This window comes from Nycticebus coucang, chromosome 16 (genome assembly GCF_027406575.1).
Source record: "Nycticebus coucang isolate mNycCou1 chromosome 16, mNycCou1.pri, whole genome shotgun sequence".
Taxonomy (NCBI): domain Eukaryota; kingdom Metazoa; phylum Chordata; class Mammalia; order Primates; family Lorisidae; genus Nycticebus; species Nycticebus coucang.
Window position 1 is genome coordinate 78,892,406 of NC_069795.1, and position 27,126 is coordinate 78,919,531.

Sequence of the window (27,126 nt, forward strand, 5' to 3'; positions counted from 1 at the left end):
GGATGGACAGGACAAGGCAGGGAAGCGGGTAACAGTAAGGAGCTCTCCAGGGCCACAGTGCAGGGTCAAAAGGAAGACGTGAAGGGGAGTGAAATCTCTCCCCACTACCCTCTTAGCTTCAGTGGCTGGGGCCTGTGAATCAAACCGGTAAAAGACGTTAACAAGATTAGAATTATCGGGGGAGTTTTATTTTTATTTATTTATTTTTTATTTTATTTTTATTTATTTATTTTTTTTTGAGACAGAGCCTCAAGCTGTCACCCTGGGTAGAGTGCTGTGCCGTCACAGCTCACAGCAACCTCCAACTCTTGGGCTTAAGCAATTCTCTTGCCTCAGCCTCCCAAGTAGCTAGACTACAGGTGCCCGGCTAGTTGTTGTTGTTGTTGTCATTATAGTTTTAGCTGGCCCGGGCCTAGTTCAAGCCCGCCAGCCTCAGTATCTGTGGCTGGTGCCCTACCCACCAGGCTATGGGCGCCATCCCATCTGGGGAGTTTTTAAACTATCCAATGCTCAGGTCATGTCCCATACCAATTAAATGTCTGGGAGGGGGAACTAAACATTAGGGTTTTTTTGTTTTTGTTTTTTTTGTTTTTCTGCAGCTTTTTAGCTGAGGCTGGGTTTGAACCGCCACCTCCAGTATATGGGGACGGTGCTCTACTCCTTGAGCCACAGGCACTGCCCCATAAGTTGTTTTGTTTTTTAAGATCATCAGTTGATTCTTCTATGCTGCAAAGTTTGGTAACCTGTGACCTCAGGCAGACACATTTTAGAGGAAGCAGAAAGTGAGATGTGGTGTTAAAAAAGCCAAACAAACAAACACCCCAGACAAAATATCCTGGAGGTTCTTTTGAATAAAATGTTAAGTTATTTTTAGAAAGTGCCTCCTAACTTTAAGAATTCCCCTTTCTGTCTCCACTTGAAAGAATTCAGAGTGGGTGCCTCTCACCACAATGTCGCACCGCAAGTCGCTGAAGACAATGGCAGCAATCAGTCGCTACATGGAGCTGACCATTGAGCCCGTGCAGCAGGTGAGTGGCCAAGAGGGTGGGAAGCAGTCATGGAAGGCTTCCTGAAGGAGGTGCTACTTTAGCTGTGGGGTGGGCAGAACAAGGCAGGGAAGCAGGTACAGTAAGGCGCTCTACAAGGGTGTGGTGGAAGGCCAGGTGGGGGGAAGTGAAAGGAGAGGGAATATCTTTCCTGCTCCCCTCTTAAGTTCAGTGCCCGGCGCCTGTGAATCAAACTGGTAAAGTATTAACATGAGAGACAAAAAGAAATAGCTTTAACTACTTGTTTAGGGAAATTCACAAAAGTGTAACTGGACAAGGTGGCCAGGTGATTGAGGCTAATCTACAGTCTTAAACCAAATAAAGGAAAAGGGGCTTGGGGCTTCCAGGGTTGGGAGGATAGTGCTGGGGAGGGGAGCAGAGTTCAGTAAGAGCTGTCTGGTTATTCAGAGTCTCTCAAGTGACAAGAGACTTAAGTTCTTGCAGCTCTCTTCCTCTTAAAGACATTTGTGTAAGTGTAAATCTCCTCTGTACTTGATTTTTCAGCAATTATGGGAGGTAAAGAGCTTCTGTTTCTGCTGGTTTTCAAAATAATCCATATGCCAAAGAGGCATATTTTGGAGTGGCCTGTGCTGGTACCCTGAGGAGGTACTAAGGGGAGGCAGGGCTCAGATCATCATACCCTGGAGCCTGTTATAGGGCAGGGGCAGGCTTGAGTGTCCAAGACTCAAGGTCAGGGTCAGATGTGCATTTCAGAGCTGCCACTGAGACACTGTTGCCGGTGGCCTAGGGGAGAGGAGGATACAACAGGGCAGTCAGGAAAGTGGCAGTATGACCTGAACAGAGGCTAGAGCAAACGGCTAAGCAGAGATGGAGCTGAGGGAGTTGGGAGTGAGCCTTGGAGGTGGGGAGAGTGTGGGTGAGGGAGGAAGGGCTCTGGTGCCTCCTGGGGGTCTGGCTTACACACAGGGTTCTCAGGAGAAAGAAAATTGGGAAAGAGGTGACAAGAAGTGTACCCTATCATCCTACAATTCCGCTAAGACCAGTGGCTCTCAACCTTCCTACTGTCGCGACCCTTTAATACAGTTCCTCATGTTGTGGTGACCCCCAACCATAAAATTATTTTCATAGCTACTTCATAACTATAATTTTGCTACTGCTATTAATTGTAATGTAAGTATCTGATATGCAGGATATATTTAGGCCACCCCTGTGAAAGGGTCTTTTGACCCCCAAAGGGGTCGCGACCCATAGGTTGAGAACCACTGGCTAAGACCGTTCTTGTCAAGGTCAACAGTAACTTCCAAGTTGCTAAATCTAGTCATTTCTGTTCTAATTGAGACTCGACTCATGCGGCCACTGTCTCTGACTTCTGCAGCCCCGACCCTCACTGTCCTGGGCTTTCCTGCCACCCTCACGGGTGGTTCTTCCCTGACAGCCTTTTCTGGCTCTTCCCAGTAAGCGAGTGCCCCAAGTCCTAGGAGGGCCCCCTTCTTCTGCTGTCCTCTCGCGGTCCCCCTAGCGCTGAATGCTAGCTCTCGCTGCTCCCTGGTTTGGGTCCCCATCTTTCTCTCCCTGCAGTTCCAGTCTTGGCTGCCCAGCTGCGTAGTCAGCGTCACCATATGGTGTCTCACACTTGCCGTGTCCAACACAGAATTCTGGATTTCCATGCCCAGACCCACCGCTTGTCCATACAGTGGTACGAGCCAAAAATTCCTCTCTTTCCCTCACTACACCCCGCTGCCTATCCAGCCCATCTGTGAGTCCTGTGAATGCTTCCTTAAAGGAGGTCTGGAGCCTCCCAACTGGGCTTCCTCTCAGCTGCTACCAGCAGCAGCTCTTTCACAAATGTAAATCACGTTTTGTTTTCCATTTCAGGCAGAATAGAATCCTAACTGCTTACAGAGGACTTCCAAGACTCTGCAAGTCCAGGGCTGCTCCTCTCTGGCTGGGCCCCCTCTCCATCCCTCCTGTCCATCCTCCCGCCTATCCTCCTCCCCTGTCATCCTCCCTCCTGTTCTCCTCACCTGAACGTCCTCCTGCCTGTCCTCCACACATGGCCATCCCTCCCTGGCTGCATGAGGTTTCTCTCCATTCCTGTGCCCAGAATGCTCCTCCTCCTAATTTTCACACACCTGCCTTTTTCTTATCATTCAGACTTCAACAAAAACCTCACCTTCTCTGAAGCCCTTCCCCAGCCACCAGTGCCAAGTAGCCTCCACCCCTCTGTCCTATTCCTCTATTTTATTACCTATTTAAATCCTCTGTAAAGCATTTATCTTAGGCTTTTTTTATTCCTGCTGAGATATAAGCTTTGTCTCCCGTCTTGTTGACTCTAGCGCAACGCTGTCCTGGGCTCTCAGTAAACAGGTGCTTTGAAACATGGTCCAGTGGTGGCGCCCTGCACAGCTGCACAGGGGACACACTGGTGCTCTGGGATAGTTTTGCTCTTGCTGTTGTTGTTCCTTGGATATTGGGTGCAGGTAACTCTGTGTGTGATGTAATGAAGTTCAGAGAGATTCAGAGCATGTTTACAATTAGGAGTCCATGACAGCCTCCATTAGGCTGGTGGAAAAATAGGAAACTCTGACAGCATCAAGCTGCACTAGAAAGTATATTTTATATTTTTATTTCATTTCCTTTTCTTCTTCTTCTTCTTCTTCTTATTTTTTGAGACCAAGTCTCACTCTGTCGCTCTGAATAGAGTGCCATGGCATCTTCATAGCTCACACAACCTCAAATTCTTGGGCTCAAGCGAATCCACTTGCCTCAGCCTCCCAAGTAGCTGGGACTACAGGTTCCTAACACAATGCCTGGCTAATTTTTAGAAAGTTTTAAATTATGGAACTTCAGTCAAAATTTGTATTTACTGTAACTGTTGCAGTGGATTCTTGAGTGGATTCTTGCTGGGGACAGATAAAACAAGAGCATGTTCCTTCTTCCCCTGGAGCCCACTGGCTAGTTTTGTTGTTGTTTTCAGCCTCCACCCGGCCTCTTCCTTTTGTGTCCACCAGGGGGTGAGAGGGAGCCCAAGCACCACTGTCCAGATTGGGCAGAAAGCAACTCCCTCCCTTCTATGGACGCTGTTCATTCCATGTAGCCTATATACTGAGGGCTAAATACTGGCTCCTTCCTGATGCTTGTCATGGGCTAGAAGACTAGTCTAAGTGTTTTACATATATTAGCTTTCATCCTCACAGCCAACCCCAGAGGTATTATTCCCATTCTACAGATAGGGAAACTGGGAGGCAGGGAGGTCACACAGTTCATCAGTGGTAAAACCAGGATTCAGACCTGTCTCTGCCTGAGTTTGCGCCATTGACCTCTGTGCTGCACAGCCTCCTACTTGGCATGATGACTGAGACAATTAAGCACTTGAGAAATGGGCGATTATCATTATTATTAAAAATTGCTGTTATCTACCCTGTGAAATAGATACTATTATTATTATTTTATTAACAATTAATATTATTTTAAATTGAGGTAAAGAGAGGTTAAGTAATTTTCCAAGATCCCTTAGTTAGAGAATCACTGAAAGAGGTTTCAAACTGAACCTGCTGATTCTGAGAGAATGTGCTTTGCTGCCATTTTGTACCTGCTCAGTTAATGATGTCCAGTGGACAAGGCTGTGGTGAGACCGGTCTCTGTGTGCACTGCTGTGTATCCTGTTTGGATGGCCATCTGGAAAGGGGTAACAGGAGCCACAGAGGCGCTCCCTTGTTTTAGGGCCAGCAACCCTCCAAGTGCTGGTCCTAAGGAGGGATTTTCCAGGAGTTGCAGGGAGAGCAGCCCTGTTGTTCAGGCTGAGCCTTGAGATGTATCATTTGCATTGGACTTGGCTTACAGGTTTGAAAACCCCATTGGTCTGTTGACTCAGGTGCAGTCAGGCCCTGGGAATTTATAGACTTTATCACTGTTGTTCCTAAGAGACTCTGCTTCCCCACCCTGCCCAGCGCTTTCTGTGTCAGCATCCTTCCCAGCTGGGCAGCGGGGTAGCACCTCACCTGTGTACCCAGGCTGCTCCAGAAGGCTGCCTTTGTTTCTTCTGTGCGCTGTCTCTGTCTGTGCAGCTGAGCGTCACATGGAATTGTGCACCTAACCCATTGAGGGCTGGAGCCCTGCTGGGTTTGGGGTCCAATACTCGTAACCATTCTTCTCTTCTGTCCAGGGCATTTACATCTGAGCTCCATGACACCTCAGTGGAGACAAAACAAGGATTATCACTCTCCTTTTATAGATTAGAAACGGAGACTTAAGAGAAGACAGATTCTTTCTGAGGTCACATGGTTAATTAGTGGAAGATGTTGGTCCACTGTCACATGTCCGTGGAATGATCTGAATCTTGCATGGCTTGGAAAGTCCAGCTCATCTCTGATGATCCCACACACAGGCACCGTGAGGAAGTGCTGTCTGAGATAGATGATAGATAGGAAGAAAATCTCACACGTTTCTTCCTCCATTAAACCTTCCCAGCTCACTTTCATATACTGCTGAAGGGCATTGGGTAAAGACTGTGTGGAGGGCATTTTTGACACTAGTACCCAGATTTTAAATGCACATATCTTTCGATCAGCAGTTCCACCTCTAGGAATATGTCCTTTAGAGTCCTTGAAATCTTGGATGTACACTGTTGATTACAAAAGCAAGAGATTGGAAACCCCCTAACTGTCCACCAGTAGGGAACTAGTTAAATAGATGGTAAACGTCTACAATGCTACCATAACCCCCCAAAACTTCTGACACAGAACTATCTCTAAGGCATACTGTTTGGTAAAAAAAAACAAGGTGCTTAAGAGATGTAGAACATGCCACCATTCGTGGAACTGGGGGAAATACACGTATGTGCATTTGACTGTGCATGTACAGAATATCCAGGACAGACCAGAAACTGAGCACTGGCTCCCCGTGGGGAGGGGAGCCGGAGGCCAGGAGAGGACAGCGCAGGTGGACGCTGTCCTGCGCACCCTTTCAGGCCTTTTGCATACTGAAGTTCTGGAATGTGAATGCTTTGGCAACTCAACAATAAAGAAGGAAACTAACTGTCCTTCCCCACACTCATTGCAGGCAGGCTGCAGTGCCACCAGGCTGCCCGGTGACGGACAGACGACCATTGGAGATGCAGCCCTGCAGGAGCCCCCCTCTTACCCACCTGTTCAGGTCATCCGGGCCCGAGTGTCTTCCAGCAGCTCCTCCGAAGTCTCCTCCATCAACTCTGACCTGGAGGTACAGGGCTATTGCCTGCCGGGTGGGTGTGTGGGTGCCGCTGGCCGTACTCACCAGGTGCTCCTGGGCTCGCATGGCTCTCCTCTAATCTTGCCCTCGTTAACCTCACGCATGCTAAATAACGAGCGAACCTCTGCGGGGCTCCCAGTCTGTATCAGTACTGAGAACCCACCACGTTAGGGGGACACTGCATACTGAAGTCCAGTCTTCATTTAGTAAATGCACGAATAGTACCTTGCTGATAGTCTAGGTGTTCCCCCCACCGCCGCCCCGCCCAGAACATCAGCTCCATCCTGTTGTGCTAGACGTGTCCCACCCAGGGGGCCTGTGCTGGGTACCATGCCCAGCACTTACATAAAGTTTACCTCATTTTGAGGTTTTGTATCTGTCAACAAAACATGTGTTACATCTTGGGTACACAAACAGGCATAACTCGCTGTCCCAGCTTTCTTGGTCCCCCAGCTGTGCTTCCCAGCCCCATTCAGTGAGGAAGTTTCCGTTTGTCTGCGGGAAAGTGAGAACAGTAGGACAGTGTGGTGGTCACTTGAATGTCAGTAGACGGTCGCCAGCTATCTTTTGTGGTGGTGGAGAGAGGACTATTTTCATTTTAAGTTTGTGTCCTCCCAATTTTTTTTGGCAGTTTTTGGCCGGGGCTGGGTTTGAACCTGCCACCTCCAGCATATGGGGCCGATGCCCTACTCCTTTGAGCCACAGGCGCCGCCCTGTGTCCTCCCAACTTTTAAAATGATAGTAAGCGGTAGTTGGTATTGAGTTTTTGGTTTGGGTTTGAATGGCCTTATTTGGCAAAATAACCAATTAGCCATCTTAAGTCCCCCAAATTTGTTGAACTTCTACTGGACCCTGAAATCTGAAACTCAGAGCTGCTGACTGTGGGATGAAGTCTGGATTCCTCAGTGTGGCATTCCAGACCTTTGATAGCCTGGCCGGCCTCACGCAGCTCCCTGCCCTCACCTAGCACTCTGCCCTGGCCGTGGACTCTTCTCGGTCCTCTGGACCTTCCTTCGAGGGTTGCCTTTGGCCGCATTCTCATGGATTAGAAGCCTACCTGTGGAGTAATGTGTAAAAGTAATCACCCCCCCCTCCCCCCGAGAGTAATGGTTCCTTTCTTAACTGCTTTGAGCACCTACTTCTCTTACAGTTTCTACTGTTGGCCACCTAGCCTGGGGAGCTGGGGGGCCTGGGTCACCTTTGGTTTTTGCCTCAATCCTGGGATGGAGCTGGTCATTGAGAACTGGCTTCGAGTTAGGGAATTCTGCATCCTTTGGGGTCGGATTCCTGTATCATTCTGTTGTGTATTTCTTGCATCCAGCCTCAGAATTTGTAGGGCACCCCAGGCCCATGTCTTGGCAGCCTGGAATCAGCAGTCTTGGCGGACATCAAAGGCTAATGGGGAGAGGAATGAGCTTGACCGCAAAGCACGTTCAGTGAGAGGGGACAATTAAGTTGCTGAGTCAGGGAGGGGCTGGGGAGAGGAGGAAGCAACATTTGTTCAGAGGAAACAAAGGCAGTTTTTTCCACCCACCCTCAACTGAGGTAAGGAATGGACAGTGAACTTGAAAATTTCCAAAAAAAATGTTAGTATGTTTAGGCCATGTCTCTGTTTTGTGTTCCTTGCTCTTCCTCTCCTGTTCCGTCTTTTCTTGAAATCTACTCTTTAAAATACATAAATTTCAAGGGGCGGGGGTCACATTCTTAAATTGGGCAAATGGAAATCAATGTTTTTGCCAGTGTTGAAGTCATATATGGCTCCAAGCTCAGCTGCCCCTGCCTAATCACCCCTACCCCCTTCTATTTTCTGGTGCAGACTTCCTGCTTCACACCCTAAAACATGCAGACACTACAAATGGCAGAGCCCCTGAGATCCTGTAAAGAGACAGCCTCATGTTTAGCTAAACCCACCTGAACAGGTTGAACAGGATTGTATGGCTCCCAACATAGAATGTTTAGTATATGAGCAGGAGACATTTTTCAGGTATGACTTTCTGGTCATCTGTGTTTTATGTTCTTAAAAGCAATCCATGTTGGGCGGTGCCTGTGGCTCAAGGAGTAGGGCGCCAGTCCCATAGGCCGGAGGTGGCGGGTTCAAACACAACCCCGGCCAAAAACCACAAAAAAAAAAGCAATCCATGTTTTTGGTAGAAAATCTGGCAAACATGACAAATGTAAAGAAGAAAGTTAAAAATAACTCCTAAGCTCACTAACCAACCCATAGCTGCTTCCAGGTGGTGGGACTGGGGCATGCGTGTTCTGTTTTCTTGAAAATCCTGGTTCATCTGTGGCAGAATATGAGCAAGAAGCTGTCCTTGAGCAGATGTCACAGTGCTTCCCCTGGCCGTTGGGTCACTCATTCAGGAAACATTTTCTGAGGGTGGGAATCAGAAGAGACACCCACAGGAGGACAGATGGCTCAGCCTGACCCCACCGACAGGGGTGGACTCCTTGGCAAACTGACCATGGCAGGCAGTCTGAACCTGTGTTGCACTCTTCCAGGCCATATTCTCAAGAAGCACAGAGATTAATCCCAAGGCATCAGGTGGTCACTTCCTTTGGTTCATGACTTCTGTTGCTCACAAGAGCAGCATAATCCAGATATTTCCTGATATTGGGCTCAGACAACCCGGGTATCCACCCCACTGTTAGGCTTCCCATGCTGCTTCCTCTGAGGTGGGCTGCCCTTCCCACAGCTGCCTCTGTTGCGTGGGCTTCCGATCCCCGCAGCTCCTGCTCGAGCTCTTGGGCTGATGGGAGAACGCTCTCAGGCTCCCACTGTTGAGCACACGGGCCTAGAAGCCGCTCTGTGTCTTCAAGGCAATGTGTTTCTCTCTTCTGTGGTCATCTGTCATGGTGTAACTTAACTCTGAGATGTCAGTTTTATGTCCACGTTCTAGGACCTGTACTGACTATCTGAATACGTCCTTGCTGCAGCACACTTGGGGAAGTGAAGTGAGTGGTACCCAGGAATGAGAGTACCAGTACTCATGGCTAACAGCGACTGTGTGCACATCACACAGTGCCAGGCACGGGGCAGTCCAGGAAGGGCCAATCATTTTTTCCTGTCTGCTGCACATTGAAAGAAGAGTTGTTTGGGGCCACACATTAAATACACAAACACTAATGGCAGCTGACGAGCAAAAAAACGCAGGGAGAGTGCTGAGGGCCCCACAAGCTCAGGATGTGAAGGAGCTTTGATGACACAGTCGAGCACTGTTCAATAGCACTAAGCGAGAAACCCCGCTTTGGACTGGGCCCTCTTTCAGGTCCCACTTAGCAACGGGACCCGAAGTGTGGGAGGGCGTTGTTGGAGGTACTTAGACTGAGTCAATTCTTACAAACAGAAAGGCTTCCATCAGGAACCCAAAAGGGCGGACCACCTGCAAAGCGTTTTACTGTACCCTGACAGCATAGCAGTTGTGGCTGCCGTCTCTGCCCAGACACTGCTCTCTGAAAAATCTCTTCCGTATCCTCAGAAGCATTTCCAACCTGCTGCCCCCAATCCAGGTGAGAGCCTTATTACGTCCACCTGGCCCAGTGCCGGAGCTCCTGACTGAGCTCTCGGCCTCCGTTCACCCCTGCTCCACACACAACACAGCAGAGCGTCTCCCCAGCACTCAGCCCTAGCCCAGTGGCCTCCCTGCTTGGAAGCCTTCTGCGGCTGCTTACTGCTACAGTGGCGTCCAGGAGGCCTCTGTCTGTACAGACAGTCCGGGCTCTTCCCCGTGCGTCTAGCCAGCTTTCCATCCTCTGGCTTCCTCACATCTCTCCATCATCTTCACCCTTCATGGCCCTGGTGAAACCTCCTTCCTCCAGGAAACCTTTCCTGATGTCCCGAGTAGTGTTGCCAGATTCAGCAGGTAAAAAATCTGGGCCACCTAAATTTGAGTTTCAGGTGAACGCACTTACCCTAAAAAGTCGTTCGCTGTTTATCTGTGCTGTTGCTTGCCCATTCCAGTATTATCTGAATGTCTGTTTTATCTGGAAACCCTACTCCTGAACCAAACTTGATTGTGCCCACTTTTAACCCATCCCTGGACCCTTCTTCAGTTCCTCAGAGTCACATTGGAACAGCATCCTTTCTCCAAATCCATCTGGAACGTGAGTGGTGGCTGCCAAGGCCTTTCCCACTGGTGGCCCTGGCCTTTGACAAGAGCTTGGGGATGCTGGTTTATGCCACGCCGCCTGTCACTTTTACACACCGTGATTTCTCCTTTGAGGCCCTCTCCTTCTGATCTGAGGATGTTTCTAAAGTGAAGCTGTGTCATCTTTATAAAGGAAGCCAATCTACTGTGGGTCACAACTTTTTTCTCATCTATCTAGTTCATGATAGGCCTGTTCAGACCTAAACAGAGAAGGGTGTGAGTAAACTACCCAGAGAAACCAGTCATTGGGGAACATTTTGCTACAAAAGCCTTGCCCTTGTGTCAGTACTCCATGGCCTGTGAGCATTTCCCCCATCTCACATCCAGTCCCCCCCTACACACACACACCAGTCCAGGAAGGAAGAGCAGTACAGGGAATTTGGGGGGCAGAAACTGTTTGATCCAGAGTAAGTGCTATATAACTAATTACTATGAACATTATGTGGGTTTAAAAAAGAAATAGAGGTGCATCTTACCAGGGTATATGTGAAACTTAGTAAATGTAGAATGTAAATGTCTTTTTTTTTTTTTTGGCTGGGGCTGGGTTTGAACCCACCGCCTCCAGCATATGGGGCCAGCGCCCTACCCCCTTGAGCCACAGGTGCTGCCTGAGAATGTAAATGTCTTAACACAATAACTAAGAAAATGCCAGGAAGGCCATGTTAACCAGTGTGATGAAAATGTGTCAAACCATTTATAATACCAATGTATGATGCCCCATGATCGCATTAATGTACACAGCTATGATTTAATAAAAAAAAAATAAAATAAATAGAAAGGATGTGATTTTTAAGCATATGGTATAATTTTTTAAAGTCCGAAAGGTGCCAGGTCAAAGGAAAATCTATTTAATAAAATAGAGAAGAGAACTGAAGCTGGTGTACATCAGGCTAGCCTTAATACTTTCTAATTCATCTAAGTCCAGCACCATCTTACCTCCCCAATCTTGGGGAAAGTCACTTCTCCCCAAATGTAAGAGCAAAGAGTTGGACAGATGGTTTCATAGTCTAAAATTTCAGGCTAGAAAGTGATCCTATTTTCTCGGTGACTTAGACATACCTCAAACTCTTCAGAAATGAAGGAAACATCACATGCTGAATAGACAAGGACTACAAGATGCTTCTCGATGCAGAAGCATAGAAGAATGCTTGTAGAAATGCGATGAATTAAAATGCTACAAGCATTAACTTCACAGAGGTGATAGAATCATGGCTGAAAACAATTTAAGGATATATGGAAACACTCACTGTGTATGTTAAGGGAGAAAAGCCATTTGCACCATTTGATTGTATTATATATTCAAAGAGTGCCAAAAAATGCATATACATTTTAAGAGGTGTTATCTATATATTACTTTTCGAAGTTGAATTGAGGAAACCCTTGCTGGTCAAGTGAACCTAGACACGCTGTGCACATTCATTTTACTGGCCAGTCATACACTTTTGGGGAACGATCAATTTCAATTTCACTTCCAACAAGATCTCTTAAAATGTGTATACCTTTTTTTGGTACCCCTGGTATACTATATATGTTTCAGAGGGCTATCAATAGCTATAGAGCTTTTCTTTTAGGGATAAAATTATGAGACCTTTATTTTGTTTTTTGAACATATTTTTCAATACGTTCAAATACATATAATGAACGTATTTTTCCTCTTGAAACTTGAAAAAGACTATAACATTTTCTTTACTTTTAAGGTTTTTTGAAGGAGTCCTCAGTTACAGAGATTTGGGTTAATTGTACTCCTTAGGACACATAGTGGGTTAGAAAGTTAACCCAAAAAAAATTGACTACTACTTCCACTAGAGGACACTCTTCTTAAAGTTTAGATTGGTGCAGAAGCTTTGGGAAAAAGTTTCAAGGTTTCATTTCAGGCCAGTAGTGGGACTCAAGCCTATTTGTTTGCTTGGCTTTAAATAAACTTTTTCATTTGAAAAATTTTAGATTTACAAAAAAGTTGCACATGTAGTATGGAGTTTCTGTATGAACTTTACCCAGTTTCCCTAAGTTCAGAGCTTACATAAACCATGCTACCTATAGCAAAACTAAGAAATTAACATTAAATATAGACTTTAATTGGATTTCACCTGTTTTTCTATTAATTTTCTTAGGATAAAATCCAGAATACCACATTGCATGTAATGATTTTTTTTAAACCAATTACCCACTAACTATAATAACCACAGATTGTTTGTTTTGCATGAAGACCCACATTTTCTAAAGAAAGCTGAAAGTTAGCATTTTTTATAAAGCATAAAGTTACACTTATAATGGAAATAAAGCAATAAACTTTATTTATAAGTGTAAGTTATTTAACTTTTTCAATCCCTGTTTTATGTCATTGACATGTCTGCTTTTTGCAATGTGTGTGGAACCATTTTTAGTAATTTGTAATCCCTTCTGATTATTTTTCAGTTTATGTTCCCCCAGCAGGATGTCATTAAAAGATGAATGCTAAGGAAATAACACTAATTTTGTTAGGTAGTGGCATTGTGCTTAGAGGATCTTTTCAAAAAGTTCTTATTTATGAGATACATTCTGAAATATTTAGAGATGAATGATTTACTTTAAATACTCTAGCAAATAGAATAATTGGAGAGCTAGATTCATGAGATCAGTGATAGATTAGGAAGGTAGATTCTCAACCTTCCTAATGCCGTGACCCTTTAATACAGTTCCTCATGCTTTGGTGACCCCCAACCATAAAATTATTTTTGTTGCTACTTCATAACTGTAATTTTGCCACTGTTATGCATCATAAATATCTGATACACAGGATGTATTTTCATTGTTACAAAGGGGTCGCGACCTACAGGTTGAGAACTGCTGCATTAGATCATCCTCTTGCTTTTGTGTATGATTGAAAATGCTTTAAATTTTTTTTTTTTTTTTTTTAGAGACAGTCTATTGCCCTCGGTAGGGTGCTGTAGTATCACAGCTCACAGCAACCTCCAACTCCTGGGCTTAAGCGATTGTCTTGCCTCAGCCTCCCAAGTAGCTGGGACTACAGGCACCCGCCACAACACCTGGCTATTTTTTTGTTGCAGTTTGGCCGGGGCCGGGTTTGAACCCACCACCCTTGGTATGTGGGGTCGGTGCCCTTACCCATTGAGCCACAGGCACTGCCCTGAAAATGCTTTAATTAAAGAAATTAAATGAAATGCTTTAATTAAAGAAATTAAATGAAATTTAATTAAATGAAAATGCTTTAATTAAAGAAATTAAATGAAATTTAATTAAATGAAAATTTAGAGGCCAAGCGCAGTGGCTAGCATTTAATCCTAGCATTCTGGGAGGCCAAGGCGGGTGGATTGCCTGAGTTCACTGGTTTGAGACCAGCCTGAGCAAGAGGGAGACCCCCCCATCTCTAAAAATAGTTGGGTGTTGTGGCGGGCACCTGTAGTCCCAGCTACATGAGAGACTGAGGCAAGAGAATCACTTGAGTCCCAAGAGTTGGAGGTTGCTGTGAGCTATGATGCCACCGGTACTCTACCAGGAGTGACTCTCTGTCTCAAAATAAATTTAAAAAATGAAAATTTAAACCAACCAAAGCAAGGGCAAGACCTGATTCTACTAAAAATAGAACAATTAGCAAGGTGTTGTGGAGGGTGCCTGCAGTCCCAGCTACTCAGGGGACTATGTGTGTGTGTGCGTTTGTGGGGGGTCACTTGAACCCAGGAGTTTGAGGTTGCTGTGAGCTCTCTTTTAAAAGAAAATTTAAGAGTTGAACAGTAGGCCAGGCACAGTGGCTCATGCCTGTAATCCTAGCACTCAGGGAGGCCAAGGCAGATGGATCCTTTGAGCTCAGGAGTTCAAGACTAGTCTGAACAAGAGCAAGACCTCATCACTACTAAAAAATAGAAAAATTAGCTGGGTATTGTGGCAAGGGCTTATAGTCCCAACTACTCAGAAGGCTGAGGCAGGAGGATCTCTTTGAGCCCAAGAGTTTGAGGTAGCTGTGAGCTAAGACACCATGGTACTCTAGCCTGGGAGACAGGGTGAGACTCTGTCTCAAAAAAAAAAAAGAAAAAAGGCTGGGAGCGGTGGCTCAGGCCTGTAATCCTAGCACTCTGGGAGGCCGAGGCAGGTGGATAGCTTGAGCTGATGAGTATGAGACCAGCCTGAACAAAAGCAAGGACCCCATCACCATCTCTACCAAAAATCAAAAAAACCGAAGCAAGAGGATTGGTTGAGCCCAAGAGTTGGAGGTTGCTGTGAGCTATGACTCCCTGGCACTCTACCCAGGGTGACAGCTTGAGACTCTGACTCAGGAAAAAAAAAAAAAAAAGTTGACCAGTAGATGCTGTTTTAATGTGATGATAACCCCCAAACCTGTGAACTGTTCAGGTTGGCAGCTGTAATTTAATAGATAACTCACAAATTAGTGTAACAGATACTTGAAGATTCATAGCTCTATGTCAGAAATCCACATCCCCCAGGCAGCATGTGCTGGAGAGGCCGGAGCAACGGCAGCAGACAGGGATGCCTGCCCTTCAAGAACTTGAGTCAGACATATTTGAGGTCTGGAGTGGAACCAAGCATGCAGTAAATGCTGATTACAAATGAATCTTGGCTGGTAGTGAATACCCGCTATTTGCAAGGTGGGGATTTTATTGGCAGTTCTCAGTGTTATGGGTTTGAGGTGAATCATCTCAGCCATGTGATTAATAAATGGGAGGTTTATTGTAATTATAAGAATAATTTCTAATAATAGTAATTTGTAAATCTCTATAGATTGTGATTTTTCCCAGGACCTGCAGCCCTTCATAATTAATGCAGTTATGCTATTGATCATTTAACTACTAATAGCTGCTGCCTTCCTGCTTGCTGAAGTCAGCTGTCCCTCATCCCCCAACCATCTGAGGGCCTGTCTTCTGGCTCACCGAGCAGACAGGCTGGCACTGAGTTCTGCTCTGCTCTGTAATGGCAGAATCTGTCCAACACTTTATCTCTTTTTATTCTGCAGCAGAAGTATTGGGAGGCCCTAAACTCCGAGCAGGTACGGACACTCACGCTCTCTCTTCCAGCAGGGACTTGTTATGGCTTGATTTCAGTTCCTGCTTTTGTTAGAACTCCTTGGATGGCTTGGCCCATGATAAAGTCTTTTAGTAAGAAAAGGATGTAAAAGGCCAAGCATGGTGTCTTATGCCTATAACCCTAACACTTAGAGTGGCCGAGGCAGGAGGATCTCTTGAGGCCAGGAGTTCAAGACTAGCCTGGGCAAAATAACAAGACCCCTGTCTCCATAAAAATAAAAGAATGTAAAAATGAGAGGCAAGTCTGAGAATCAGTGGGGTTTTCAGTTCAGAGTTCTTTCTGCTTTGGAGGTATTCAGGTAAGCCCAGACTATCTGGTAAGGACTCAGAGGTGTGTAACATGAAGAAACATGGTTTGGAACAAAGGTCTGTGAGTAGGCAGAGTAGCTGCAGGTCACTTGGTGGTGCTGGGTGTGGCTGCAGTGGCTGTTGCAATAAACAATTCTACACATTGTCATTTTGAGACCTCAGGCGGCTGCTGTCTTTCATGCCACCCTTGCCTCCAAGTGACAGATGAACATGTTTTATGGTAACTGTCTGTGCCTGTTGTCTCCCAAGATTGTGGCTGATATGAAAATAGATCATATTTTGCTCAAATTCTCTTTATACCTGGTTTCCTGATAACAGGACCGGCTCTGTTATCTTGCCCAAATAGATCACATGGCGATGCTTTTGATTACTTAAAATGAAGTCTTAAAAGACATTATTCTGGGAGCTGGGTGCAGTGGCTCACGCCTGTAATCCCAGCACTTGGGAAGCTGAGGCAGGTGGATTGCCTGAGCTCACAAGTTCGAGACCAACCAGAGCCAGAGTGAGACCCCGTCTCTAAAAAATAGTCAGGGGCTGTGGTGGGCACTTGTAGTCCCAGCTACTTGGGAGGCTGAGGCAATAGGATCACTTGAACCGAAGAGTTTGAGGTTGCTATGAGATAAGATGCCACGGCACTGTACCGAGGGTAACCAAACGAGACTCTTTCTCAAAAAAAAAAAAAGATTATTCTGGGGATTTTTTTTTTTTTTTTTTGAGACAAAGTCTTCTATGTCACCCTCTGTGTGCCATAGTATCACAGCTCACAGCAACCTCAAACTGTTGGGCTTAAGCGATTCTCTTGCCTCAGCCTCCCAAGTACCTGGGACTACAGGCACCCGCAACAACACCCAGCTATTATTTTGTTGCAGTTGTCATTGTTGTTTGGCAGGCTGGGTTCAAACCCGCCTGCCTCAGTGTATGTGGCTGGCACCCTAAACACTGAGCTATGGGCGTCCAGCCTATTCTGGGGATTCTTAAGAAAGATATTTTTAAATTTTCTAAGACTTGTGCTACTTTAAAGAGTTCAGTTGTTCAGACTGGCAGGCAGCTGCTATTGCAGGCAGCTGCCCTGATCAGGATTCACAAGAATAACTCATAGGAAGCCATTTAAGAAGCTAGAGCAGTGGTTCTTGATCATCAGGGCTTCTAAGAATCATCCTGAGAGCTTGCTAAAATGCCAAACCTTAGGTCTCAATCCACAGATAGGGCTACATGGGCCTCCAGCCTCAGTCTTTTTAGCCAACAGCCTGAGTGCTTCTGTTGTAGCTGGTCCAGGACACAATCTGAGAACAGTAATCTAGGCATCAGGCCTCAGTTTGAAAACAGCATTCGTCAGAGCCCACAGCTATGCTCAAAAAGAACGAGCCCTACTTCTGCATCTGGGCACGTGGGTCTATATAGCCTGAGGGGCCTGATGAGCTCTTTTACTTTGGTCTTTGCTAAAGTCAGGAAGGAATGTGGTTAAAGGTGTCCAGCCAAGTCTGTAATTCCAAGTAAATGAGATGTTTATAGTGGAAGTGGCTGGCACAGCCCCAGACAGGTAACAGGGGGCTGAACTGCGTGAACCAAGTCATCTTAGTCCCTGGCCTGCCGGGTCACTGGGGATGAGATGATCTTTTCAACATGATGGGGTTTTTTTTGGTTTTTTTTTTTGCTTTTATTTTATTTTATTATTATTATTTTTTTAATGCTTCAATTTTTTTTTTTTTTATTGTTGGGGATTCATTGAGGGTACAATAAGCCAGGTTACACTGATTGCAATTGTTAGGTAAAGTCCCTCTTGCAATCATGTCTTGCCCCCATAAAGTGTGACACACACCAAGGCCCCATCCCCCTCCTTCCGTCCCTCTTTCTGCTTCCCATGATGGTTTTTTTAAACACCAAGCATTAGAACTCGGCTCAGTTATTGTTGATAAATCACTAATTGAATTGGGCTCTTTATTTCTGTCCAAAGCAAAGCCACAGTTTGTGTTTTATTTCTGTCAGTGAATCAGGGAGCCTTGGAGACCTTATTTGGGACCTCTTAGGACTGGACTGTTTGATCCAGCTTAAGATCGAGGAACTGGTCAAGCATCTGTCTTGGAGGGCATGGCCAGGACTGGCTCTGTTACCTTGCCCAAATAGATCACATGGCCCAGGCACATATTCTGTATCACCTTTGCTTGTTTTTTTCCCGGGTCTCCTGATACTGTAGATGTGACTTGTGCCTCAGAATCATCAGTTGCAGAAGCTCAGAAATGGAAGAGATCTTATTATCTAGTTGCTGATCTAACACCACCACTTACAGATGAGGAAACCGAGGCCCAGAGTGAAAGCAGCAGTTTAAATGACGGGAGGAGGACTTTTGCTCAATCCCCTGGCCTCTGTGGCTGGAACCAAAGGGAGTACTAAGGAACTGCTTGATATTGACCCAGGTGCAAAATTCTCTTGCTAATCCATCATAGTAGAATAGGACTTTGCAAAAGCTTCATCAATGCTTAACCACCTCCTCTTTTTTTTTTACCTTTCACTTTTACCCCTGCAAATTTCAATTTTCCCAACTTAAAAGAGTCAAAGTCAAACTATTCACTGGCAGTGCCCTCTGCTCTGAATTGGGTTTTGACAAGTCTGTTGAGCCTCAGATAGAGAGGAGACCCCCATGCCCTGCACCTAAGGAGCTCATCATCTACCTGAGAAACAAGGCAGTTGTCCAAAGAAAGGCCAGGCAGTCCGAGCTCAGGTGAAAATGAGTGGTATAGGTTATACAAAGAGAAGCGGGTAGCAGCTCAATGGACTAAAGCACTCAAGGGAGGCTTCTTGGAGGACGGGGCAGTTACCTGGGCTATAAAGGATGGGTCAAGTTTGATCTTTTCCAGTAATGAGCTATACCTGGAGGTAAGAATTCTCATAATAAAGAGCACATGAGTCAATCTCACTAGATAAGGACCTGGTGAAAGCAGGAACAACGGAAAAGGTGGAAAGGGAAGTGGGGCTAGTCTGTTTAGGATGGCTGCTCCTAATTCCTTGATTTAAAGTTACACTTATCCCCTTAAGACCTATAAACATGGGCCTAGGTAACTTGTCCTTACCCATTTGTCTTTGAGAACTAGGGTGGGAGATTACAATAGATGGGAAGGCTCTGTTCCATCCAGGTACCCTTTGTGTCTTTTCTCCACAGTGGGACCCTGAAGATGTGAACCTTGAAAAGACACAAAGCCAGCATGGAGATGCGTGGATCCCAGATGCAAGGGGTTTCTTTGAGACCAGCAGACTTGACCTCTGATGATTAACGCTAACACCTTCTGGAGCCAGCCCATCAGCTCTGAGCCTTTCAGCTGCTTGTCAGTAACAGAGCTGGGATCAAACTGATGGCACAGATGGCAGGAATTTCAGCTGCTACAGAAGCTACCTAAGAAAAGTGAGGGACCAGGAGCTGTCCCTGAGCTTGGCTCATCAACTTGATGCCTCAGAATGGAGCTAAGACTTTGGGTCCTGCGGACAGACTGGCATAGGCCCAGAATTTGTTCTGAAGATTAGAAGTTCACAGATGGCTCTTGCTTTGTAAAGATAAACCTTCATCCAAAGGACACTGGACCCTCTTTTCACTTTATCCTTGAGATTCAATCACAAATGGAAAACCTGCTAGAGGCTAGGAACGAGCTCACCTAACAAATAGCTAATGTGTTTGGATCTCCACGGAGCCCATCTCTGGCTAAACCCAGGAGATGAGAGGGGTGGACCCGTGTGCCAGGTGTCTGAGGCACAGGTAGGAACTGACAGGCCCTGGCTCTGTCCTCCAGCCACTCACTCGAGTTATCTGCCAGAGGTGACAGATAGGACTGCTTGGTGAAGCAAGTGCTTCTGAGCATGCCAGTATTGCGAGAACACACAAAGCAAATTGCTGTAGGTACCAGGACTTCTTCAAATCTGGCAAGGTGTGCACTGAGGCAGGGTTTGCAGGTGAGGAGCTGTTTGTTTCAGGAGGTAACTGAACTCATGCAGAGGATAAGAGGCATGGTAGGAGGTTTTAAATTCAAGCACAGCAGTCCCCTTTTCTGACTATTTAGATACTGTGATGAGTGGCGGGAGGGTGCAGGGAATGGGGTTAAGGTGGGAGTGAACTCGGGGGGGGGGGGTGGAATCAATTCTGATTGAATGAAGTATCTCCCAGTGGAGGACAGTGGTACGTATGTCTCCCAGTGCACTTACAGAAGTCTGCCACAAGGGGAACTGGGAGAAATGCCAAGAAACCCAGCTTTACTGCTGGCTTTACTCCTAACTCTGTTGCAGTGGCCTCCTTCCTCCTGAGGATCAGTGCAAAACCCAGCAGCAGGGAGGGGCTGCCTCAGGGAAGCAGGTTGGTTCTACTGGTCTCTGCAAAGATCCTGACCTCCTGGGTGACTCTGTGTGTGTGTGTGTGTGTGTGTGTGTGTACACATTTATTTACTGCTTTTACTTAAAAAAGATACCCATTAAAATATTAGTAATGATTTAAAAACAAGTAAATTCATAGCGTTCATTATAAATTCAGATGAAACAAAATTTCAATTTGGATTAAATTTACCTTGTGAATTATCACGAAGGTGTACTTAATTGCAAAACCGTTCTATTCATGTGACATCTTGTTTTTCATACATCTTGACCTCGAACCTCCCCAAGTACAGCTTTCTGAGTAACATTTATGTAAACATTGAAGCCTATAATATACATTCTTATTATCATTGTTTATAGTCATTCATATAAAAAGTTAAACTCGGATCCTTTTGTAGTTCATAAGCATGATGATTGGGTTTTCACGCACATGTGTGAGATGTGCCACCGACAAATCTAATCTTGTGTCGTGTTGGCAAGTTACTCCTCTGACATGAAAACAAAACAACAAAAAAAGTTACATTTGAACAACAAAGTTTAGATTGGGTCAAGCCCCTGTAGGGGGCAGCAGTGACCACCGCTAGTCCTCAGTGCTACTTTTGGCAGCAGGATCAATCTCAAGCGTACTAACTCATCTATTTATCAAAAGATGAACATTTACAAACAGTTTTACAGATCTGTCTATAACAAGCACCCGTTTCAAATCAAGCCTAGTGTAATATACACTTCATAAAATGTGTACTAAGGCAAAAAAATAAGCAAATTTAGAAAAAACAAATATTGGCTCGGCACCTGTAGCTCAGCAGCTAGGGCGCCAGCCACATACACCAGAGCTGACAGGTTCAAACCCAGCCCAGGCCTGCCAAACAACGACAACTACAACCAAAAAAAACTAGCTGGGCATTGTGGCGGGTGTCTGTAGTCCCAGCTACTTGGGAGGCTAAGGCAAAAGAATCGCTTAAGCCCAAGAGTTGGAGGTTGCTGTGAGCTGTGACGCAATGGCACTCTACCCAGGGTAACAGGATAACATAGTGAGACTTTGTCTCGAAAAATTAAAAAAAATTAAAGAAAAAACAAATATCCAGAAACAATGGAAAAGAAGAGCTTACATTATTGGAGAACATAAGGCTTGAAATATGCATACATGAATTCATTATTATGTATGAATATTATAATGTACAATGCATACATACAATAATGTATGCATAATAACTGCATTAGACATATTCATAATGCATGCATTATAATCATAATAATGCATACATTCATTATCCATACAAATAAAAACTTTTTACTACAGAGGTCATTGGTGGACAATGTACTAGATGGTTAATACCAAAATTTGATTTTCCACCAATAACAAAAATACAATTTGACCAGTATACACACAAGCTTCAAAAATCTTAACTATCAAGGTAGAGTAGATAGAATATGAGCATTCTCTGTTTATAAAACGGGAGCATTTGCATGGAACTGCTTCAGATTAGAAACAGCCAAGAAATGTCAAATGCAGCATCTGAAAAGGGTTTGACACCTTATGATAGAATTGCCATCCAGAAAACCACTACTCTGAGAGGAAATCTGAACTACACTTCAGAGGAAGGGAGAAGCCCAGGGAGAATCAGGGCTCAGCAGTCACCATGGATAGAAAAACCGCTTCTCTTAATCGTTAAGATTCATTTATAAAAAGCTATAAAACTTTAAAGAAATGTTTTCCCCTAGTCAAGGGCAAAGGAAAGGCAGTGGCAATCACACCTCTGGTAGGGATAGAGAGATCTCTTTCGTGAAGATTGATTGGAAAGAAAGCATTGTTAGTTTTGGTAAGACTGAACATTTAAACATACAAGCATATAAGAATATTAACTTGGCTCTTGAAACTTTTTTTTTTTTGAGACAGAGTTTCACTTTGTCACCCTCAGAGTGCTGTGGCGTCACAGTTCACAGCAACCTGCAACCCCTGGGCTTAAGCGATTCTCTTGCCTCAGCCTCTCGAGTAGCTGGGACTACAGGCGCCTGCCACCATGCCTGGCTATTTTTTGTTGCGATTTGGCCGGGGCCGGGTTCAAACTTGCCACCCTCAGTATATGAGGCCGGCGCCCTATCCACTGAGCCACAGGCGCCGCCCAACTTTTGAAACTTTTTACAATCATTATCTTAAAACAAAAATATTAAAAAGGGAAATACTATTAAGAAGATCTTTTAACGGGACGTGAAAATGCTAATTTCAACTCTCCACAGAATAAGCTCATTATAAACTGGTCAATTAAGGTAAGACTTCCAGAATTTCAGGGAAAGGTGGAAAAGCATCTACAAGAATGATGGTCAAAATTCAACCCCCCAAACTAGATATTTCCGGATATACTAACGGACAATATATTTCAGTATGTTGTGAAAACACTGGAATGATTTCTCTTAATTATAGAGGGGAAGTATCAACCAGTACAAAGTCTATATGAAGGTATTAAATTCATGGAAACCATCATGAAAAGTACATGACCTATTCATCAGTGGGATTTCCTCAAGTGTACTAACAGGGGAAAATAATTTCTGTAACAATAGAATAAAACAGATGAGGCTAAGGTTTGGAGATCATAGTAGCTATACTTCTAGTTTATTTTACATTACACCTCAAGTAAAGTTTTATCACTTCTTTAGAGGCCATCCAATCTCTTTAGAAGACAAACTAGAAAAAGTCTGACAGTTCTAATATGTAAAGAATAAAAAAAATAAGATTCTATGTACAATGTCTGCATCAGAAAAAAGATATATATTAAAAAATCAAGAAGGAAAAACCTTAATATTCGATTGTAACTTCACAGTCATTTAACAGTACAGGATTTAAAGAGATAAGCAGTTAGGTCTATCTGTCTGACATGTCTGGGGAAGAGCACGAAGGTGCATCTTCATAATCGCTCAACTGCTGTCTTCTGCTGGGTCCTGACTGCAGGATTCTGCGGCATCATCAATGGAGTCTGTTTTCACAAATGACACAGCCTCGGATGTCTGCTTCTTGAGGGACAGTCTGGCTCTGAACCCAAGAATACACCTTGGCCAGCTGCTCCTTTCTGGCAGTGAGAAAACCACCGCAGCTATTGCTGTCTCATTCTTTCCAGCTTTTCTAGGTCATCTTTTAGCACAAGTTCTTTAACCTTCTCAGGTACCTGATACATCATGAGAACGCTCTCAGGTGTTGTCCTATCATTCTGAGGGTGGCTCAGGTGGACGGTCTAGTGCAGTCCCCACGGCTGTGTATCCTCTTCCCAGAGAGGTCATGGGAGGGGGAAAACCGGGGTGAGGTAAGGGGCCTGGCTGGGAATCATCACAGCAGACGGGGATGACGGGCCCAAGGCGTGAGGACAGGAGACAGCGAGGGCACCCCTGGCGTGGGGACTGGAGCTGGCATCAGAGCTGCTGCTGGCCGAGGGTGTGGGCCCCTTCTTGCCTTTGTGCTTCCCTTTCTTGCAACCAGCTGATCTTGTCTGCTTGGAAGTAGAATCTCCTTGAACACAAGAATATTTAGCTTTGTTTCTGCTTTCCTGCTGAAGATAGGAGCTGTAGGGTGATGACGGGATCCTCTCCCAGAATTTATCAACATAATTCTGTTCTTCCTTCTGTGTGTGGGCTGACAGCACAGCCTTCCTTAGCCCTGTGTATTTGAATTCTTCCAAGGTGAAAGGAATTGGCTGTGTTTTTATAGTCCAGGGCTCACATGCCAGGGTGGCATCTTCTGGCTCTGTTGGGCGGGACGTGAACCATGGTGCTGCTGTACTGCACTGGCTTATGCCCGACCCCAAGCTCAGCACTGTAGTGGACAAGGTGCACAGGGCTTGCCTTCAGCATCTGTGGACCATTCATTCGTTGGCATTTCTGATTTAGGTATGGCTGGGATCTGAGAAACAGCGTGAGATGCTTGGACATCATCTGCCTTGAAGTTTTGTTTGTTGTCTTTGGAGGATGAAGAAGTTGTATTTGCACAGGATACGTACTTCTTTTTAAAGCTGGAATATTATAGCTCTTAGGATAGCTGATAACACTATCAATACAGTTGATTTGTTGATAGGATGGGCTGTGCTGATCTTTCCTCAAATCCTCACAAGACTCAGTATACATACTATTATTTCTTGATGTTTGGAAGGAAGAAAAGGCCTTCTGCTCATCACCACAGAGCGGCTCTGTGCATATCCTAGTCACTGGCTTGACTGATGATCTGGTCATTGACTCAGTGGACAGCTGCTGGCCCGGATTCTTAATTTTGTTTACACTGACATAGACCTGTTGCAACATTATTGGCTCCTTCCCTGGCTCCTGCGCACAGTGCCTAGGGGTCGCTGGAAGACGCCACACTCACATGCTACTCCTGGGAGCCGCTGCTGCCCAGGCTCCTGTAGCCACTGGACCTGCTGCCCAGGCTCCCGTAGCCACTGGAAGCACTCACAGGGACCGACTGCAAGAGAAGTTTATGAGTTTGTTCTTGTAATTCTGTTCTGTCTTTGTCATTACTGTTCATCTTTTTTATTCTGGTAGCAAAAACATCCTCATTTAGTGGACTCGTTTGAACTTTATGCTGAATGATGAAAGAAACCTTCCGGCTCCAATGGTACACAAAGCTGGACCACCTGGAATCCATTATGATGTAATCTCCATTTTGAGTACAAAATCTAATGGGAAATGTTCAAAGGGAGGATGGCCTGCATACTTCAAGACTTTCTGGTCTACCGAAACCATCAGAGAACGATCTTCTAGGTACAAGTATGTTAGGATTGAGGTCCCGATCAGGTACTGCAGTAGGTAACCCAGCAAAGGCACTGCTCTTTCATCTACTTCAAGAAAAACACCCCCTGGGCTATGTGCTGGGGTAAAAATTCTTTATCCACTGGGATTCTAGGAGCTTCGCAACCAGTGTGAGACAGTGGGGTTCCGATTCTGGTTGGGCAGAACCACATGCATGAATCATGTAGGGAATGATCTGGAATGGGAAATAATGCTTCTCTTGCTTTCTCCAGTCTTCTCCTCCACGGACCCTGCAGAAGGATTTCACAGGAGCGCATTCATACTGTGACGCTCTTTGGGTCCAGCTGTTCCAAAAGGGAAGTGGAGCTCGGGCAGTGTGCATGTAGAACTCTCTCACATCTTAGGAGTGAGCAGGTCAACAAAGTGAGAAGACTCCAAGCAACTGGTCTTACAATTCCAGATCAAAGCAAACTGTTCAGAAATGTGCACTAACCTTCCAGACAGAAATGAAAACACTACCACAAAGGTCTCTGTGTTTTGGGAAGTGTGTTCTGAAGCAAGAGCGGCCAGCTCCTCAAGACCGTACGTGGTCACATCTGCCTGAGATGCTCCCTTTTGACTGAGAATCTGAAAAAACTCACAGTTTGCTTGCACACGAAGCACACGGCGAAGGGGCATAATTGAGGGCCTCTAGAGTGCTTGGCTTATTGTGTCTCTCTGATGGGAAATATTTCTTCATTTCTTGGACAACCATTATAAGTTCTTCAGAAACTCTGTTTCGGTCTTGCTGTTCCCTGTTGCTGCTCTCCACGAATTTCCTCTGCAGCTGGAACTGAGGACTCCACATCTCCACCTCTCCACCCAGGGCCTCTTCATTGGCCTCCAGTTGCCTGGGGTCAGGAGACTTCCCACTGGGCATCTCCAGATCTTCGCAGGGGTCCATGTAGGCGGGCAGCTTTGCTTTTCTCTCACTTTGCAATGAGCAAGAGACACCGACTTCTTATTTTGTTCTGTGTCATCGTGTCAGAGAAAAATTGGTGAACTCCAGATGGCAGTTACCAGTTTATGCTCTTATCAGAGGAGCTTCCCTCCCCAGTACGGCCATAAAACCTTCTGAGACTTCTCCGCTCCCAGAGTCCAGCTGGCCACTGCCACCCCGGCCCCAAGAGAAGCAGCTTGTCCGGCCCTGCAGCACCACGCCCTCCTGGATAACTCTTGAACTAGAAGTGAACTTAAAGCAACCTTATTTATCCCCTTTGTCTAAACTGTGTTGGTTCCTGATTGTCTTTTAAGGGAAAGCTTGCTAAAGTGAGCTTTGCTTTGTGATCTTAACCAACTAAAGTTGTACTTTGAGGAAAGATTAAGATCAAATAGAGGTGGGGTGGAGCATTCCAGAAGAAACGGTACAGAAATGGATTGGAGGCAGGGAAAGGTGGAATCTAGTCGAGGAAGAACAACTCTGATGTGACCAGAATGGATGGTGAAGTGTGGGCTATAGGGGATGGGAGAAGAGGCTGGAAATAACCCAGACTATGGAGGCTGGGGAGCTGGCACTTGATTCGTGGCCAACGGTAGCCATGGAAGTTACCAGAGCAGGAAGGCACTGACTTATCTCAGGTAGGCCCCAGACTGGTGAATTTTTCATCCCTATGGCCACTTTTCAGGAAGCAGATACATACAGTCATGGGTACATAGCGAACATGGGGTACAGGTTTAATCTAACAAATAGGGTGGTAAGAGCAGGGCAGGAGGGCTTATCTTTAGAAAGACAGAAGTCATGGGGAGAGAGATTGACATCTCTGGAATTTGCCTTTAGCACATCCCCCTTCCCCATGGGGGAAGGCCGAATCATGCTTTCCAAGACACCAGAAATTGGACCCTAGGGAAAGTGACCATTCACCCAAGAATATCAAATAATCTTGCTGGCTTGGAGCAGCACAAACTACTTGACTTCCAGACGTTCTCTTTCTCCTTGGATCCCATCATCCCACCCTACACCCTTCACGAGCTAGTTCTTAACATTGTGATCTCAGCTTGTCTCCAAAGCTGAAACTCAAGTCTCTTCGTCCACAGTGAAACACCCAACTGGGAATTTTGAAAGCAGTTTGGCTTCATTGTTCAATGAGAACCTGTATGCAAAGCTCTACAACAGTGGACGCATTGTGAAGAGGTGCCAGTCAAAATGCCTGTCTGCTAGTAGGTAGGAGTGGGTCTCTGTTGCAGCTTCATCTCCACCTGGTAGGCAGGCTGGGAGGGCAATGGGAGTTACTTGCCCTGATGACCCACTGAACAGAACAAGGAGTTACTTACACGGGG

General features: G+C 45.5%; 1 protein-coding gene, 1 non-coding gene and 1 pseudogene across 9 annotated transcripts in view; 2 read left to right on the top strand and 1 right to left on the bottom strand.

Annotated features, from left to right (window-relative positions):
* The window catches only part of TMEM44 (transmembrane protein 44), a 31,686-nt gene extending 11,291 nt beyond the window's left edge, over nucleotides 1–20,395 (top strand). For 6 of the 8 annotated variants that reach the window (XM_053564654.1, XM_053564656.1, XM_053564658.1 and 3 more), the window contains exons 8-10: nucleotides 924–1,028; nucleotides 6,069–6,227; nucleotides 10,290–11,068. In XM_053564654.1, the coding sequence (XP_053420629.1) occupies nucleotides 924–1,028; nucleotides 6,069–6,227; nucleotides 10,290–10,496 (471 nt within the window). In that variant the 3' untranslated portion in view covers nucleotides 10,497–11,068. Of the gene's footprint in view, nucleotides 1–923; nucleotides 1,029–6,068; nucleotides 6,228–10,289; nucleotides 11,069–15,350; nucleotides 15,384–18,886 lie in introns of those variants that run through there. The other 2 variants (XM_053564655.1, XM_053564659.1) reach the window with 2 other exon arrangements.
* A 70-nt stretch (nucleotides 20,396–20,465) lies between these two features.
* Nucleotides 20,466–20,573, top strand: LOC128568311 (small nucleolar RNA U13). Its single transcript, XR_008375117.1, has one exon. It is a non-coding gene; the product is annotated as a small nucleolar RNA U13 (small nucleolar RNA).
* Nucleotides 20,574–23,277: 2,704 nt separating this feature from the next.
* LOC128567471 (period circadian protein homolog 3-like) lies at nucleotides 23,278–25,729 on the bottom strand (annotated as a pseudogene).
* Nucleotides 25,730–27,126: the final 1,397 nt, after the last annotated feature.